Here is a 13,843-nt window from a genome sequence, read left to right on the forward strand (position 1 = left end):
AAGGAATATTACATTTAGCTCCATTTTTTTTTTATATATATGTGAACTTAATACAGCGAGGGTTTTTCTCCCCCGGTTTTAAAGACCTAGTAAACCGTAATCGGCCGTTTTTACTGTGGGAGGTTAATTCCTGGTCACAGAGCTGGAGCTGTTTTAACTGTTCGCTCGGCTGGCGATAAAAGCCTCCACAGGAACTCCTTTCGGGGGTCTGTGGCCACTTCCCCCCGCCGAGTCGCCAAGGAGGGCTCGCCCGCCTTTTCGTCCCGGGCCAGCCTGCGGCCCGGTCGCACCGCGGCCGTTTGATAAAGTTCAAAGTTAGATCGCGTGGAGGTAGCTCGAGCCTTGAAAATTTTGTTGCAAGTAGCCGACGTCCTATCAGTTGTTTCAGAATCACTAGTCTACTTAGAAAATTCAAATCTAGTTATACAAATTTGGCTATTTCTGAATTATGAATGCTTAACGTGTTAACAAACCCACACTTACTGTAACTTTTTTTAAGGGTTCTTAACTGAAACCTTACATGTGAAGTTTCAGCTTCAGCATATTTCTCTGTACAGGAAACTTAGGGACCTACTGCACCATATAATGCAGTAATAGAAGCATTGACACAGTTTTAGTTATCATACTGGGCAGAGCAAGATGACAGTGTTTAAAAGCAAAGTTATAGCTAAGCATGCAATAATTTATTTCCCATTATGGTACTTCTACAAAATTTAATTTATGTTCCAAAAAAGAAAAAAAGTAAAGGCAAAGAATAATCTGGTTTCAATTACATGCTGCAGAATCGTTAGTAGGCCAGAGAATAATTTGGAATATTTTCTTAGTGGGGCAGCACAGTAAGAACATGAAGCATACAGGATTTTATTGCTTCTCTCCTGGTTCGGTAATTTAGAAGATGAAATAAAATAGGTGTTTTTTAATCTGTGTACTGAAAAAATTATTTTTCTCTTCCAAATGTATTTTCCAGTGATGTTCATATGTATGTGTTGATCAAAGCTTCCTAAACTGGTTAGAGACAATGGATATTTTTTGGGTGAGGATATCATATACTTTTGAAAAAAAATGCCTCCAATTGGGCATTGAAGAATCAAGGTACCCCTAAACAGATAATTCATATGTCCAAATTGCAGCCAGTTTTGGCTAACCTGTACCATTTGCATCATATTATTTTTTTTCTCATATGAATGATACATGACTAAATTAAACTCCACTTTTGCCTTGCACAGGTAGTATTTATCTTCCAGTCAGTATCTTGTCAATGAGAATTTGTATGATTGGATATCGAGTTTGCACTGCGTATTGCCATTAGTCGAGATTCACAGGCTGTAGCAATATAGCTTAATGAGGATGAATATCTTTCTTCAAGTGTGATAAAGTTTTGAATGCTGATTTATTTTACTTTATTTTCATAAGTTCACATAGTTACATAGAAGACAACCCTCAGTTCAGAAAGACATAATTAAAAATATAGTCAAAGAAATCTAAGGCGTTGCTTATGGTATCATTAAATATAGCTCAAATAGTGGTAAGCTGTATCTGCCAATTATACCATAAAAAACGACTTGCGTAGTACTAGACTTTCCCCTAAGTACCAAATAGCTCAGGATTTGTACTAAGTACTAAAATGACCAGAATCAACAGGAGAATGTTAACTTAAAGTGAAGCAGTAAAGCTAACATCTGTAGGGGGAATGAATTGGATTTCACAACGTGTGTGTTTGTGTGTCATAGAGTTCGTCGGAACAGCATCAGACAAAAATTTCAGTTCCTTAAATTTTGCTGCTAATCTCTGCTGTTGAAGTTGGACAGCAATCTTCCTCTGAAAGACTTCAAAGTTTTTTCATTGTAAATGGTTTAAACAGAGTACTTGCTTTCTACCCGACACATCTCTCTCTTTCAGACTTTGGATGGCTTTGTTTTTGTGGTGGCATCAGATGGCAAAATAATGTACATCTCAGAAACAGCATCTGTACACCTTGGCTTATCTCAGGTATGAGTGATTTATTCTGTCCATCTGCTAAATACAGATACTGGCTTTAGAACCTAACACTGATATCCTGCCATGCATAATAATGTCATTGTTTCTTAGGGGTATTCGAAGCTTCGACTTTGTTCTCTGACAAATGGCCTTACTCAAATATTCAAGTTTCCTTTACTTGGAACCATGTCATGACTGTCTTTATATCTTTACTTGTTCATTGTATTTTACTCCTCATTACCTTTAAGAAGGGTAATAAATAATATGATATTGCAAATTGCAGATATACACAGAGCTTGAAACCCAAACCTATTGCCTGTGTGGTAACACTATACGTCTGAAATAAAGTTTAGAATTGAAGTCTATATGTTTTAGATTGTGTAAGATATTGAGACTTGCTATGAAATAGAGAGGAAATCTGATGTGGAACATGAGTTTTATGGTAAATGTGCTTTAGGAAAAAAAGAAAAGGGGGACAGATTTATGAGTGCTCACATGGAATTCAGGGTAGTTTTTCCTGAGTTTTTCCAGCTCAGTGGTCTTTTCAGTAAAGCGTTTTATATGGTTGTGATAGAACTCATAAAACTCAGTTTACTACTGTTCTGCACAAGAAGTATAAGGGGATTTTATTGTTGTTTTTTCTTAGAAGGACATTTCTAATTGTTTGCCTTCTTGGGATTGGCACAGGGGCAAACAGCCTGAACATATTTCAGAGTGCAAGTTTCCATACCTTGGTGTGTAAATGCATTACACAAATTCATTTGTAACACCTGACCTAAAGCTTGCTGAAGTCCAACAGAAAAACTCGGTACTAATTTCTCTGGGTCCTGGACGAGACTTGGAAGAAACAGAAGTGTTTCTTCAGAATGAGTTGCAGTGCAATGCAGAGTTAAATAAAGTGAAACACAGAGTTAATAGCAGATGGAAGAAGAATGAAGAGATGGAGGTGAGAGAGAGCAGGCAGTTCTGAAAATGTCTGGGGAATATGCCCTGTCACTACTCTAATAAACAGAGAAGGGGCTGAGCTGTGTGTATTATAGGTGTACTTTTACTTTGGTAGTAAAGTATTTTTGACTGAAAAAAATGTGAAGTTTTTAGAATGTGTGTTTATAATAGGGATATTAGAATTAGTAGCTGTGAGAAAAAACGGAACTCAAAATAGCTAGAAAAAGCAAGTATATAACCTCATAAACACCACTTCTAAATCCAAAGGCAACTACAATCCATGGTTTTGTAATCTCTTTTAGAAAAAAAGTAGTTCTCCCAATCAATATTCTGCGTGGATACTTTTTTTCTGCCAACTTTAAAAAATGTGTTCAGGGCACATTCTTAGTTCAAGGAGTTTGTTCAATGGAGTCTGTTACAGTATAGTATTAGAGGTTTCGTAAAATTTAATGCATGTCCAAATTACTTTAAAAATTGTTTTGTTTTACAATAAACTTTCCTAGAGAATGACTGTATTTTCTGCTCTGAATCAACAGCCTTATTAAAATTTTTTTCTTGTCCTAAGTTCTTTTAAAAGATCCACCACATTGTTGACTGCTTAAATAGATTCATTTAGTCAATACATTTATTCCAAAGCACTGAGTGTTCCCATCTGTCTTTGCTGAAGTAGAGTATCATTGTCCTTTGCTGCTTGCTGTTTGGTAAGCACTAACTGATCTTCCAGATTTTGTCCAGAAATTGTTTATTACTTTTCTTTCTTTTTGAGGAATATCAAGTCATCAGACCTTGTAGGTCTCGGTGTTATCCAGTCATCTGGTGAAATTAAACTACTACAGGATCAGTAGGGCACTAAACAGACTTTGCCACATTGAAGGAGAGGGGACTGAAAGCATCATACAGTCTTTGGTCATATTTGGCCCTTGTGCCCTTACAGCCATCTGCACAGACTGAAATCCATGTGCATTGCCCATGTAAATATCTATAAACACTTGATGCAAGAGGTGCCCAGGAACTATGGCTTATTTGAGTCTGTTTAATAAACAAAACCACAAATATTTCACTTTAGCAGAGATTTGTAAATGAGCAGGCTGTATCCTGCAGTGTCCCAGAAAGCTCTAGATTGGAGAGGATAGAGAGATGTGAAATTTAACAGCAAGTTTTATACTCTCAAGTCACTAAGTGATCCAGCAGCTTCACAGTGCGCAGTTTTCTATTTAAAAACACAAACCCCCAGGTAAACAAGGCAGTGATTTTCCTCTCTTTCCTTATACTGTGTCATCATTTAATCTGTTCTAGCTATTTCTCAACGTTCTGTTTTTGAAGGGACAATTTTGCTTTAAGTAACACTAGCATTAATACTAGGCCACTCCTAGGTACTAGGATATTAATACATTAACAGTAGGACATTCCTGTAAGCTCTAAATGAGTCCTTGTTCCTACTTCTCTGGAAATCACTGGGAGTTTTGCCACTGACATCAACAAGAATGAGACTGGCCTGTAGGAGCAAATTTTGCAAGTATTCCTCACCAAGTCATAATCCCACACTATATTTTCAACAAGTGCTCTTACAGAGCTCCAGCCAATACAAGCTGAGACCAGAGTGGTGATGACTGCAGAAAATCTTTTGGAGTACGCATAGAAAGGCCATTTAAAAAAATAATTTGACAATTAACTAGTCCACACATCAATTTCTAGTTGAAGTGCAATTTGCTTAAAGATTTATATTTAAACTAAATTAAAAGTCTATTTAAAAATATTTTCCAGGATATTCTCAGAGACCTACTACAGTATCCTTTATCTGCTAGGTGATCTTGAATTAAACTTCAGCAGAAAGAAATTAGAGCTTCCGAATAACCTTTCACTGGCTGGTATAGTTAAGCTAGTTCAAAATTTTAAGACAACGTTAAGGATTGTTTTTCAGTAGTACTTCACTCATTTCTGTCTGCATCATCAGAGAATCAGAAACAATATTTCTGAAAAGGCTATATCTTCATTTGTGGCCCTATCACTTCATTTGTGCCTTTGGATTTTGATCTGCCTTTGCCCTGAACTGTAACAGTAAATATTGTAAATACTGGTGGTTAGGACTCCTTCCTCCATCTAGTTTCAACTGGCCTCAGACTAGTGTTGAATTGACTTGTGCTAGCTGAGAGAGCCAGTTCCTTGCTTTTTTTTTTCTTTTTTCCCCATGGATAACAAACAGGTTCAAATTCCCCAAATATTTTTTCCCCCTTAGAGTCCAAATAGACAGAAAGGAGAGCAAAATTCTCTTAGGAAACAATGATGAAAGATCTATTTTTTAAAAAATGTGAAGCCTGAAGCTTATTCCCGCCATTTTCTGGGTCCATGAGGGAGCCAAGCTTATCTTTGACTTTTGATAAGTCTTGAAATATTTAACCACAAACATCTGAACTTTTCCAAGAGTTTATTTTACTTTCATCAAGTAAGTATATGAAAGGCAAAATATGTAATTATTTGCTCTAGAATCCACCTACTTAGTCCTCTGTGTTTATTATGAGTTGTTTCTTGGCAGGAAAAAAACGTGCAGCTGAGTTACACATAAAAAACCTCTTAGTAGGAAACAGCGATATTTGGTAGTAAGCAGGTATTTACAGATATTAAAAAGCTGCATCAAGGAAGCTGGTTTAATAAGCCTGAGGCATGGGATTTTAGAAGGTTTATGAATTGAACCATATAATTTATTTTTTTATGTTTTCAGTGTTTCATTGTAGGCTTTAAAATAGCATATGCACTATGCGTAGCAGGAGACTGTGGTCAGTTTCAGAATTATGTATACATATTTTGGTTATTTGACTCTTACATAGCCCTCATCTCTTTGCTGAGGGCTTTATGTTTCCACTTGCATTTTTACAGTCAATTTTGGTTTTGGTGTTGTATGTTCACCTCCTGCCGATTTTGCTGGGGTTGCAAATGCATACATCAGAATATTCCTATGTGTATAATGAGAAAAACTAGTCATTAGCTTGACAAAGCACCTTAGTTTTGAATTTTAGATATAAGCCCTGGAAAACAAACTACAGTTTGGACAAAACTGTTAACCCAGGTGAAGTCCTGTGACTGCTGTGAACAAATGTGTGCTTCTGTGAGTAGTCGTTTTGAAATAGGTAGTGGCTTTTGGGAAAGTGAAAGATACACATGAGCTATGCTTTGTAAGGGAGTAGGTGCATAAGAATTCTCAGCACTTAGAAAAAAAAATCCTTTTTATGTGTCTAGAGGTGATTATGATATTTAAGGAGATAGCTATGGACATTTACAATATGTTTTTCTCCATGTAATTAAGAACAAACAGAAACATTGAGGAGGTCACTCACAGTGAGACTGTATATTCACATTCCTCCTCCGCCATTAAAGCTTGAACATGGGGGGTTACTATAACAGGGGTTACTATAACAGGTTCTCACCTGTTATAATCCTGAAAAAGAACAGCCAGTGCTTCTAAGGAGAAATTTTACAGAAAATTATATAAATGAAGCAACATAGGTAATCCTTTTCCTTTTTCCTTTCCTTTCCTTTCCTTTCCTTTCCTTTCCTTTCCTTTCCTTTCCTTTCCTTTCCTTTCCTTTCCTTTCCTTTCCTTTCCTTTCCTTTCCTTTCCTTTCCTTTCCTTCTTGTCCTCTCTCTTTTAATATATCTTCTTCCTCTCTTTCTTTCTGCACCTTTTACTCTTTTTCTTTTCTTTTTTTCCCTCTCTCAATTTCTCCTTTCCTTTTTTTCTATTTCTTTGTCTCTTTAATTCCCTTATCCAGTGAAATTTTATTCTGATTAGAATATAAGATCAGTGTTGCTGTTTCTGTTTTTGCAGGGAGGGGTTGTTGGAAAGAAGCAGCAGAGAATAGATGGCTAGGAAAAAAAGTTAGTTTGCATAGTCTTGGGAAGAGGCATTCCATGAATAATGCAGAAAATGGAATGATGAGATGATGAGAAACATTTTCGGAAAAAGATTGCTTTGTGGGGTAGACAACTTCATTTATTCCAAAGAAAAGGCAACTCACACATTTTATTAAAGCAGAAGGATTGGCTCAGAATAATAGGTTAGATTACTTCACCTCTCAGCTGTCTCTGATCTTGGGGGCCCAAGGCACATCAGGCCACGCTGAACAATTGGGCAGCCTGACACTAATTTAAAACGCAGGCTCAAAGTATTGGTTCACTCCTTAAATCAATTACTGCATCTATCTGGAGACTTTTGTTGGTGAGTTTTATACGTGGCAAATAGAGTTAGCAAGGAGGACGTATAGTGCATGCCATTCATTTTTTGGTGCAACTGTTATTACGGGTACAACAGTGGGAAAGACAGAAATGTATTCTTGTGAGAGTGAAGTTCAAGTGAGAAGAGGGAATAGACAGATATTTGAGATAGACCTAGTCTTCACTGTGCATGTTTGCTTAAAGTAGTGAAGGCTCAGTCCAGTGCCCATGAAAATCTATGGAAGTCTGCCTTTTGAATTCAGTGGCTACTGTTCTGAGCCCTTCAGGCTACTGTGGATTGAATGTGGTGGATCGTCTTTGAAAAGACACAAAGGAGTTGTTTAAGTCTAGCGGTTTGGCTCTGAAGGCTCAGCCACCAGCTGAATGCAGGTGATAGGTGTTGGGACCCTGTAGAAAATTTTTTTTTTTTAATATCTGTCTTCTTGAGAGACATTAATACAGTTCAGATATTTTATCCCATTTTGTGTCAATCTAAAATTTCTACAGCTACTCTAGCTTCTCATTTAATTTGGCAACTCTCTGTAATAGCAGCTCTTCTGTATCTGGATCATCACTAGAAATTCCCACAGAAGCCCATATAATATTAGCTACTGATGAAGAAGGAATTAATTTGCTTTAATGGGTATAATTTGGAAAGTGGTTTTGATACATTCCACTTATATTTTGAAAATGATGTGTCGTTACCCAGATGCAGTGTATGCAGGTTATTTAAGAGCTCTTTTGGGATAGGGGGGAAAAAAAGCCAACTGCATTGCTCCATGTGTTACATGTCTCTTCACAGGTGGAGCTTACTGGTAATAGCATTTATGAATACATACATCCTTCCGATCATGATGAGATGACAGCCGTTCTTACCGCTCACCAACCTCTTCATCCTCACCTCTTACAAGGTACTTGTGTGATCTTGATCAAAATGTCACTGAAAAACTAAAAAAAGTAACTACGTCAGGCTGAAATGTGACAAGTTCATATTTATCTGATGTAAAGCCACGTACATGAACAGAGCAGGACCATGAACTTGAAACTGTGACCCAGGATTTTGGTTTGTTGCAATAAAGGGAATAAGGTATCCTAGATTAAATAATGTTTTCCATGGAGTCCATGCCGTTTTAAATATTTTTTTAGATTCTGCCCAGTGGCCACTTCATCTCTTGTCATCACCGCTGAGGTTGCAGGAATGTTGCAGTGGTCTAGCTGTGTACAGCTGCAGCTATGTGCTCCTAGCAGAGAAAAAAAAAAAAAAAACAAAACACATTAGCCAACTGGGAAACAGGAGGACACTTTTAATGTTTTAAAACTACCATTAAATTTGAAACTTGGACAAAAGGCCAGGCCTAATACCCTCCACTGTAGGAAGAGCAAAATGGGGTTTTGTAAATGACCTAAATTCAGAAACTCTCTTTGAAAAAGTGATCTCCCCAGGAAAATAATGTCCTCTTGCCTTGATACTGGATCACTGATTCACCAAGCCTCTCCACACATCCTGTTCAGGTGCTGCAGATGATTCATCCACGTGTACCCATACAGCATGATGCTAAGCTGGATGGAATGTCAGGGAAGACAGCAGAACACTTATTGATTATGTGAACGCCTGGATCAGACTGTCCACCCTGGCTGTGCTCAGCCATACATAAATATTAGCATAACCCTCTGTGTATTAAGTTGTTACCTCAGTGTTGTAACTACTATATAATGAACAAACAAATGCTCATCTTTGCACTTTCTTCTTCAGTAGCTTTTGTTTCCTTGGGGGCAATTCTTTGAACTTTAAAATATCAGAAACAATATGGCTCTATCACGTACAATGTCCTTTCACATATATTTCACCGTTGCTTAATTAGTTGGAGCTCACATTTTGATAGTTTTTACTGCCCTTCTTGAGGCACAGCTCCCAAAAGCATGAGGAGCTTTGGGTTTGTCCTAAAATTCTGCTTAGGATCAGGCTTTTTTTTTTTTCCCAGTTCTGATGCCTGTGCATTTTCTATTCTTGGTCATCTCACCACAGTTCTGACTACTGTGATTCCATCAGCACAGAACCATGTACCCTCTACATGCAGGGAATTTTGCTGTGCCCAGAAGCATATGGACTGCTCTGAGTGGTGTAAATGGAAGAATTGTCTCAGCCTCCTTCTCTGTTCTTCCTCCCAAGACAGGTTGTCTTGTGTAAGCCTTGGTGTCTTGAAAAACAAACTCTTCTTTTTCTTGGATTCTTCTGATCCTAGCTGTTACTTGACTATTTCATAGTTTGGTCATTACTCTGTCAGAGAATTTTTTTTTTATTTTAAATGTTGACACTTAAAAAGTAAACAATATTTTTGAAAATTTTTTGTACCTTACTGATAAGCCAAAGGGGTGATACCTCTGGTATAAATTCATGCCTTTTCATGCAGTTCTGCTGGTATCCAGAATTAGTAGTAAGACATTTTTATACCCACTGTCTTGCCAACGGCAACAGCCTCCCTTTCTTGCTTCAATGTTGAATTTTCTTGAATTTGTTTCTGGAAAATTTTTACAAATTTAAAGTCATGGGCAACTGGTTGAGATTAATTTCTATGTCAGATGCAAATAAGCTTGCAGCTTTTCCTGTTCTCTGTTTACTATCATGATGCTGATTTACTAGAAGCAACGAGCACAGTACTACTACAGTTGCAGAAAGCTTGGGGGTTAGTTGTTCAGAACTAGGTACTGCCTGTTTCTTGCTTAAATTAATATATCTCTGGGTGCTTATCTTGCCTGTCAGCATTTGGTTTTTGAAACAATCAGGTCCCTCTCATTTTAGCTACTTATGTTCAAATTCTTATTTCCTGAACAAATTCCAATCACTGTGAAGTGTAATTCTGTCCTGGTTGTGTTTGAAAAGACTTTTACACACAATAGAAACTGTTAATTTTGATTGATCTGCAACTGTTTCAGTCTGAAATTCTGCTACACAGTATAATTAGAGCCAGATACTTACCTCATTCTCTGTAGCTTTCTTTACCTCATTCTACATAGATGCTTTGTTATTAGCATCAAACTCTGTTTGTTCAATAGTGCAAAGGTAAAGTTACTTTGAAATGTGACCCATTTACATATATTTTATTCTGTGTAAAATTTTGTGTAGCAGAGGAAATTGATAAAAAACCTCAAAAGAACAACGTGTTTGGATTCTTAGAACTGGAGAAGATAAATAAAGGAGTCAAGATGTGTTCTGGTTTGTATAGGGATTATTTTATGCAAAACTTAATTCTGTGTGCCTTTTCCCCATACAATGCACAGAGCAGGCGTATTAAAATATCCATAATACATAGCTAATCTTTTTAAAAAGAACAGAATGACCAAATATTTATTCATATTTGTCTTCCCTATGTCAGTAGTTCCCTTTTCTGCAGTATATACGTTTTAGATATATATATCGCTATATATCTATATCTATATCTATATATATCTTGGGGTATAACCTGAAACTACCTAGCCTACAGAAATCAAAGCAAGTTTCTTATTTTTCTTCAGTGAAGCCCTGAAACCTATTTAATAAATGTCAGGAATGAAGAAACTTCTGTCTCTATCTTAGTAGATATTTTGAATATTTCAATAAAACATGGAGTTCTACAACTAACTCAGAAGAGAGGGAAGTTGAATGAAAGTGACTTTATTTTCTAATAAAAAGGAAAACAGACTTTTCAAAGAGCATTTTTGTCATTTCAGTTTAATTTTATCTCTTTTAATCTTTTAAAACACATCTGAATCATCAATTCACTGGGTTGAACAAAAACTTTCCTTTTATAACTTTATTATGTTGTAGATATCTCCAATCTGTGGTATTACTCAGGAGTAAAATCAATATTGCGCTGCAGACACAGACTTTTATAACACAATTTTACAGCTTGGCTCATGTAACTTTACTTCATCAAGATGTGTTCTTCAGCTAACTCTCAGATATGTGTATACATTTTTAGTTCAGTTCCTATTTCAGCAGTTGTAGCTGGATAAGATCTGTTATGATAGAAATAAAATCACAAATGTGAACCTATGTATCTATACTTTGTGGTATTCTGTTACTGGTATTGAATAACCCAGAGTACAGATTACTTTTGACCTCCAGTTTTACAGTCTTTGTAAAGTTTGATGCTGTCCCTTTATTTCTTTCTTTGTTTGCTTTTAATCTTTCTCATTGTCCTTCATTATTCTCTTCGAACCTTTCCTGTATTTCCAGTGTTTCATCAGTTCTGTAGAAGCTTTTCAGAAAGACCAAACACGAGAAAGGTAGAAGCCGTGTTGCTGTTAATCTCTAGAAATCTTATTTGCATGAATTTTATTTCTCAGGGAAATGCAAGTTATTGCTCACTGCCTAAAATCAGACATAGTGTGGATTTCTTTATATCATGCTCACTGTCACATTGTTTTTCTTCAGATAACATAATAATGATATATTAGTTTAAAAGACATAAGCCTTCTCAAATTATAGTTTTAAAATTTTTTTAAGTTTGCCCCAGACTTCGTAATATTTCATGTACAACAAGGCACATCTTCAAACATAGCGGGTAGTTACTTTTTTTTTCAAAAGATGGTGAAAATTCTTGAATAATCATAGGATTCCAGAAGCTGGAACTTCATAGCAATATTAAATGTAAAAAAATTTGGGAAAATGGATGTTGGTGAACTAGCTGTTTTGTCATCACTCTTTAGACAAGTCCAATGTGACACTAGAGCAAGCTAGGGTAAGGAAAGCTTTCGGGGCAAGAAACTAGAAAGCAATGACTCTGATAAGCATTTAAAGGTCATAAAAAACAAACATACCAGTGTGAGCTCCTGTTGTGAAGTTGTGTCAAAAAGGTGTAATGGAAAATTTTTGTTCATTTAAGCAAGGGCAATAGCAAACAAGAACAGCAAGGATGAATAATTGTATTATTTACAATGAGTATTAGTGAAATGGACACCATTTTTCTGTATAATCCTGTATAATTCTCTTGTCCACTTAAAATAAAAGGGGGGGGGAGGAAATTGGAGAAACCACAGAAGAGAGTTAAGAAGGCTGGAAAAGCTTATAATAAGAGATGAAAGAACACCATCTGTTTGGTTTATCAAAAAGATGGTTGGGAGTTGACTTGAGTACTGTGTGTGTACTTGAGTACATTCAAGAGAAGAAAATACTGTGAACTAAAGTACTGTTTCAGAAGAAAAAACATGTCAGACTAGCGTCTGTGAACTGAAACCAGAAAAGCTCAAATTAGAATAATGCATACATTTATAACTAGGAGTTTGATTAACCACAGGAACAAAATACTGAGGGAAGCAGCGGTTTCTTCCTCTTTTGATGTCTTCAGATCAAGGCTGTATGCCTTTAGAGAAGATAGCTTTAGGCAGAAGTTACTGAGTACAGGAGTACTGACTGAAATTTAATGAACTGCAATGTACAGGTTACATCTATGATCTAATGTTCCTTTCTGGCCTTTAAAGTCTAAAAGCTATGTCTCAATGAAAGCCACAAGCCCCATGATCTGTGGAGGCTTTGGGGAATTTCAGCTTTAATTTACAAAGTCTTTAAGCTGCCTTTTTACTTTGATGACCAGCATTGAAAATGTGAAGTAATATGTACTGATCCCTTGCTATGAAAGAAGCCAACAGCTGGGCTGTCTTTCTGAGGATAGCTGGGGTGGGGAAAAAGAATAATCTCTCTCACATACTCATTAAAGGTAGGGTATGCCTCAGCAAATCACCTCACTTGAGTCTTTAGGCCAGCTTTACAACACTTTAACAAACTAGGTCCACTGGGTGAGATTCTGCTGCTGGGGCAGAAGGTTGTCATCCAGCAGGGAAGTTGGGTTCCAAAATATGGGAATGAGGAGATAAAAGTGGTTTCTGAATCCTGGAAGACTGTGATGTTGCATTTATGACTGACTGTAGAGACTCAGTGCTTGCTGCTTATCTCCCCTGCTTAGTGCAGGAGACCTAGCAGGTTGTGGTGTCACGCAGAATTCTGTCCAGCCAACAGTAGCTCCAAAACTTCATGGAGGTAGGTGAGGGGTTTGCCCCTTTCCTCACCTCAGCTTTACACAGCAAAAACCTGATGTTTGTCAGGCTAGCAAAACTAAACTGCTGCAGCTCAGCAGCAACACATTTTAGTACTAGCATGACAGGGAGGAGGGGTGGTGGTGGTGGTGTGTACAGAGCTGGTAGAGGAAGCAACTGCTACAAACTGCCCTGTCAGAGGTGATGGGCATTTTGAATGTGTCTGAAATAGCTGCTGGCATTCAGGGACTGAATGTTGAGGTTTGCACCAGAATTACTGACTGCACCCAGCTGCCCCCAGCACGCTCTTCAGAGGGAGTAACATACTGGCACAAGCTGGGATGCAAATACCATGATGAGTCGGGACCTTAAGTGCTCAAATAACGTTCCTCTCAAAACTGTGTCTATCCCAGCCATTTTTTGCAGAAAGTTTTCTTTAGTGGTTAGCAACATAGAGTAGGAGACTTGTGGCAGGATAGTAATACATCAAACTATATGGTGATTTTTGGGAAGTGCTGCACCTCCTGAACCACACCTGTAAGAATAATTATCAGGATAGTGCAAGCTGGGTATGACTAGTTGTTGCTGCAGCTAAATGCAAAGAAGCAAGCAAGTGAAACAAGGGGTATTTTCCCTTCAGGTTAACTGAAAAAAACAATTAAGCAATGCTGAGAGAGATTCAGCTTTGTGCGCCGCTCTT

General features: G+C 37.2%; 1 protein-coding gene across 1 annotated transcript in view; it reads left to right on the plus strand.

The window, feature by feature from the left end:
• The window catches only part of LOC103771811 (single-minded homolog 2-like), a gene marked incomplete at its 5' end in the record, with an annotated part of 47,973 nt that overhangs the window by 695 nt on the left and 33,435 nt on the right, over positions 1-13,843 (plus strand). The window contains 2 exons of the mRNA XM_008939127.1: positions 1,900-1,989; positions 7,934-8,042. Of these exons, the coding sequence (XP_008937375.1) occupies positions 1,900-1,989; positions 7,934-8,042 (199 nt within the window). The remainder of the gene's footprint in view (positions 1-1,899; positions 1,990-7,933; positions 8,043-13,843) is intronic.

This window comes from Merops nubicus, unplaced genomic scaffold (genome assembly GCF_000691845.1).
Source record: "Merops nubicus isolate BGI_N331 unplaced genomic scaffold, ASM69184v1 scaffold6484, whole genome shotgun sequence".
NCBI lineage: Eukaryota > Metazoa > Chordata > Aves > Coraciiformes > Meropidae > Merops > Merops nubicus.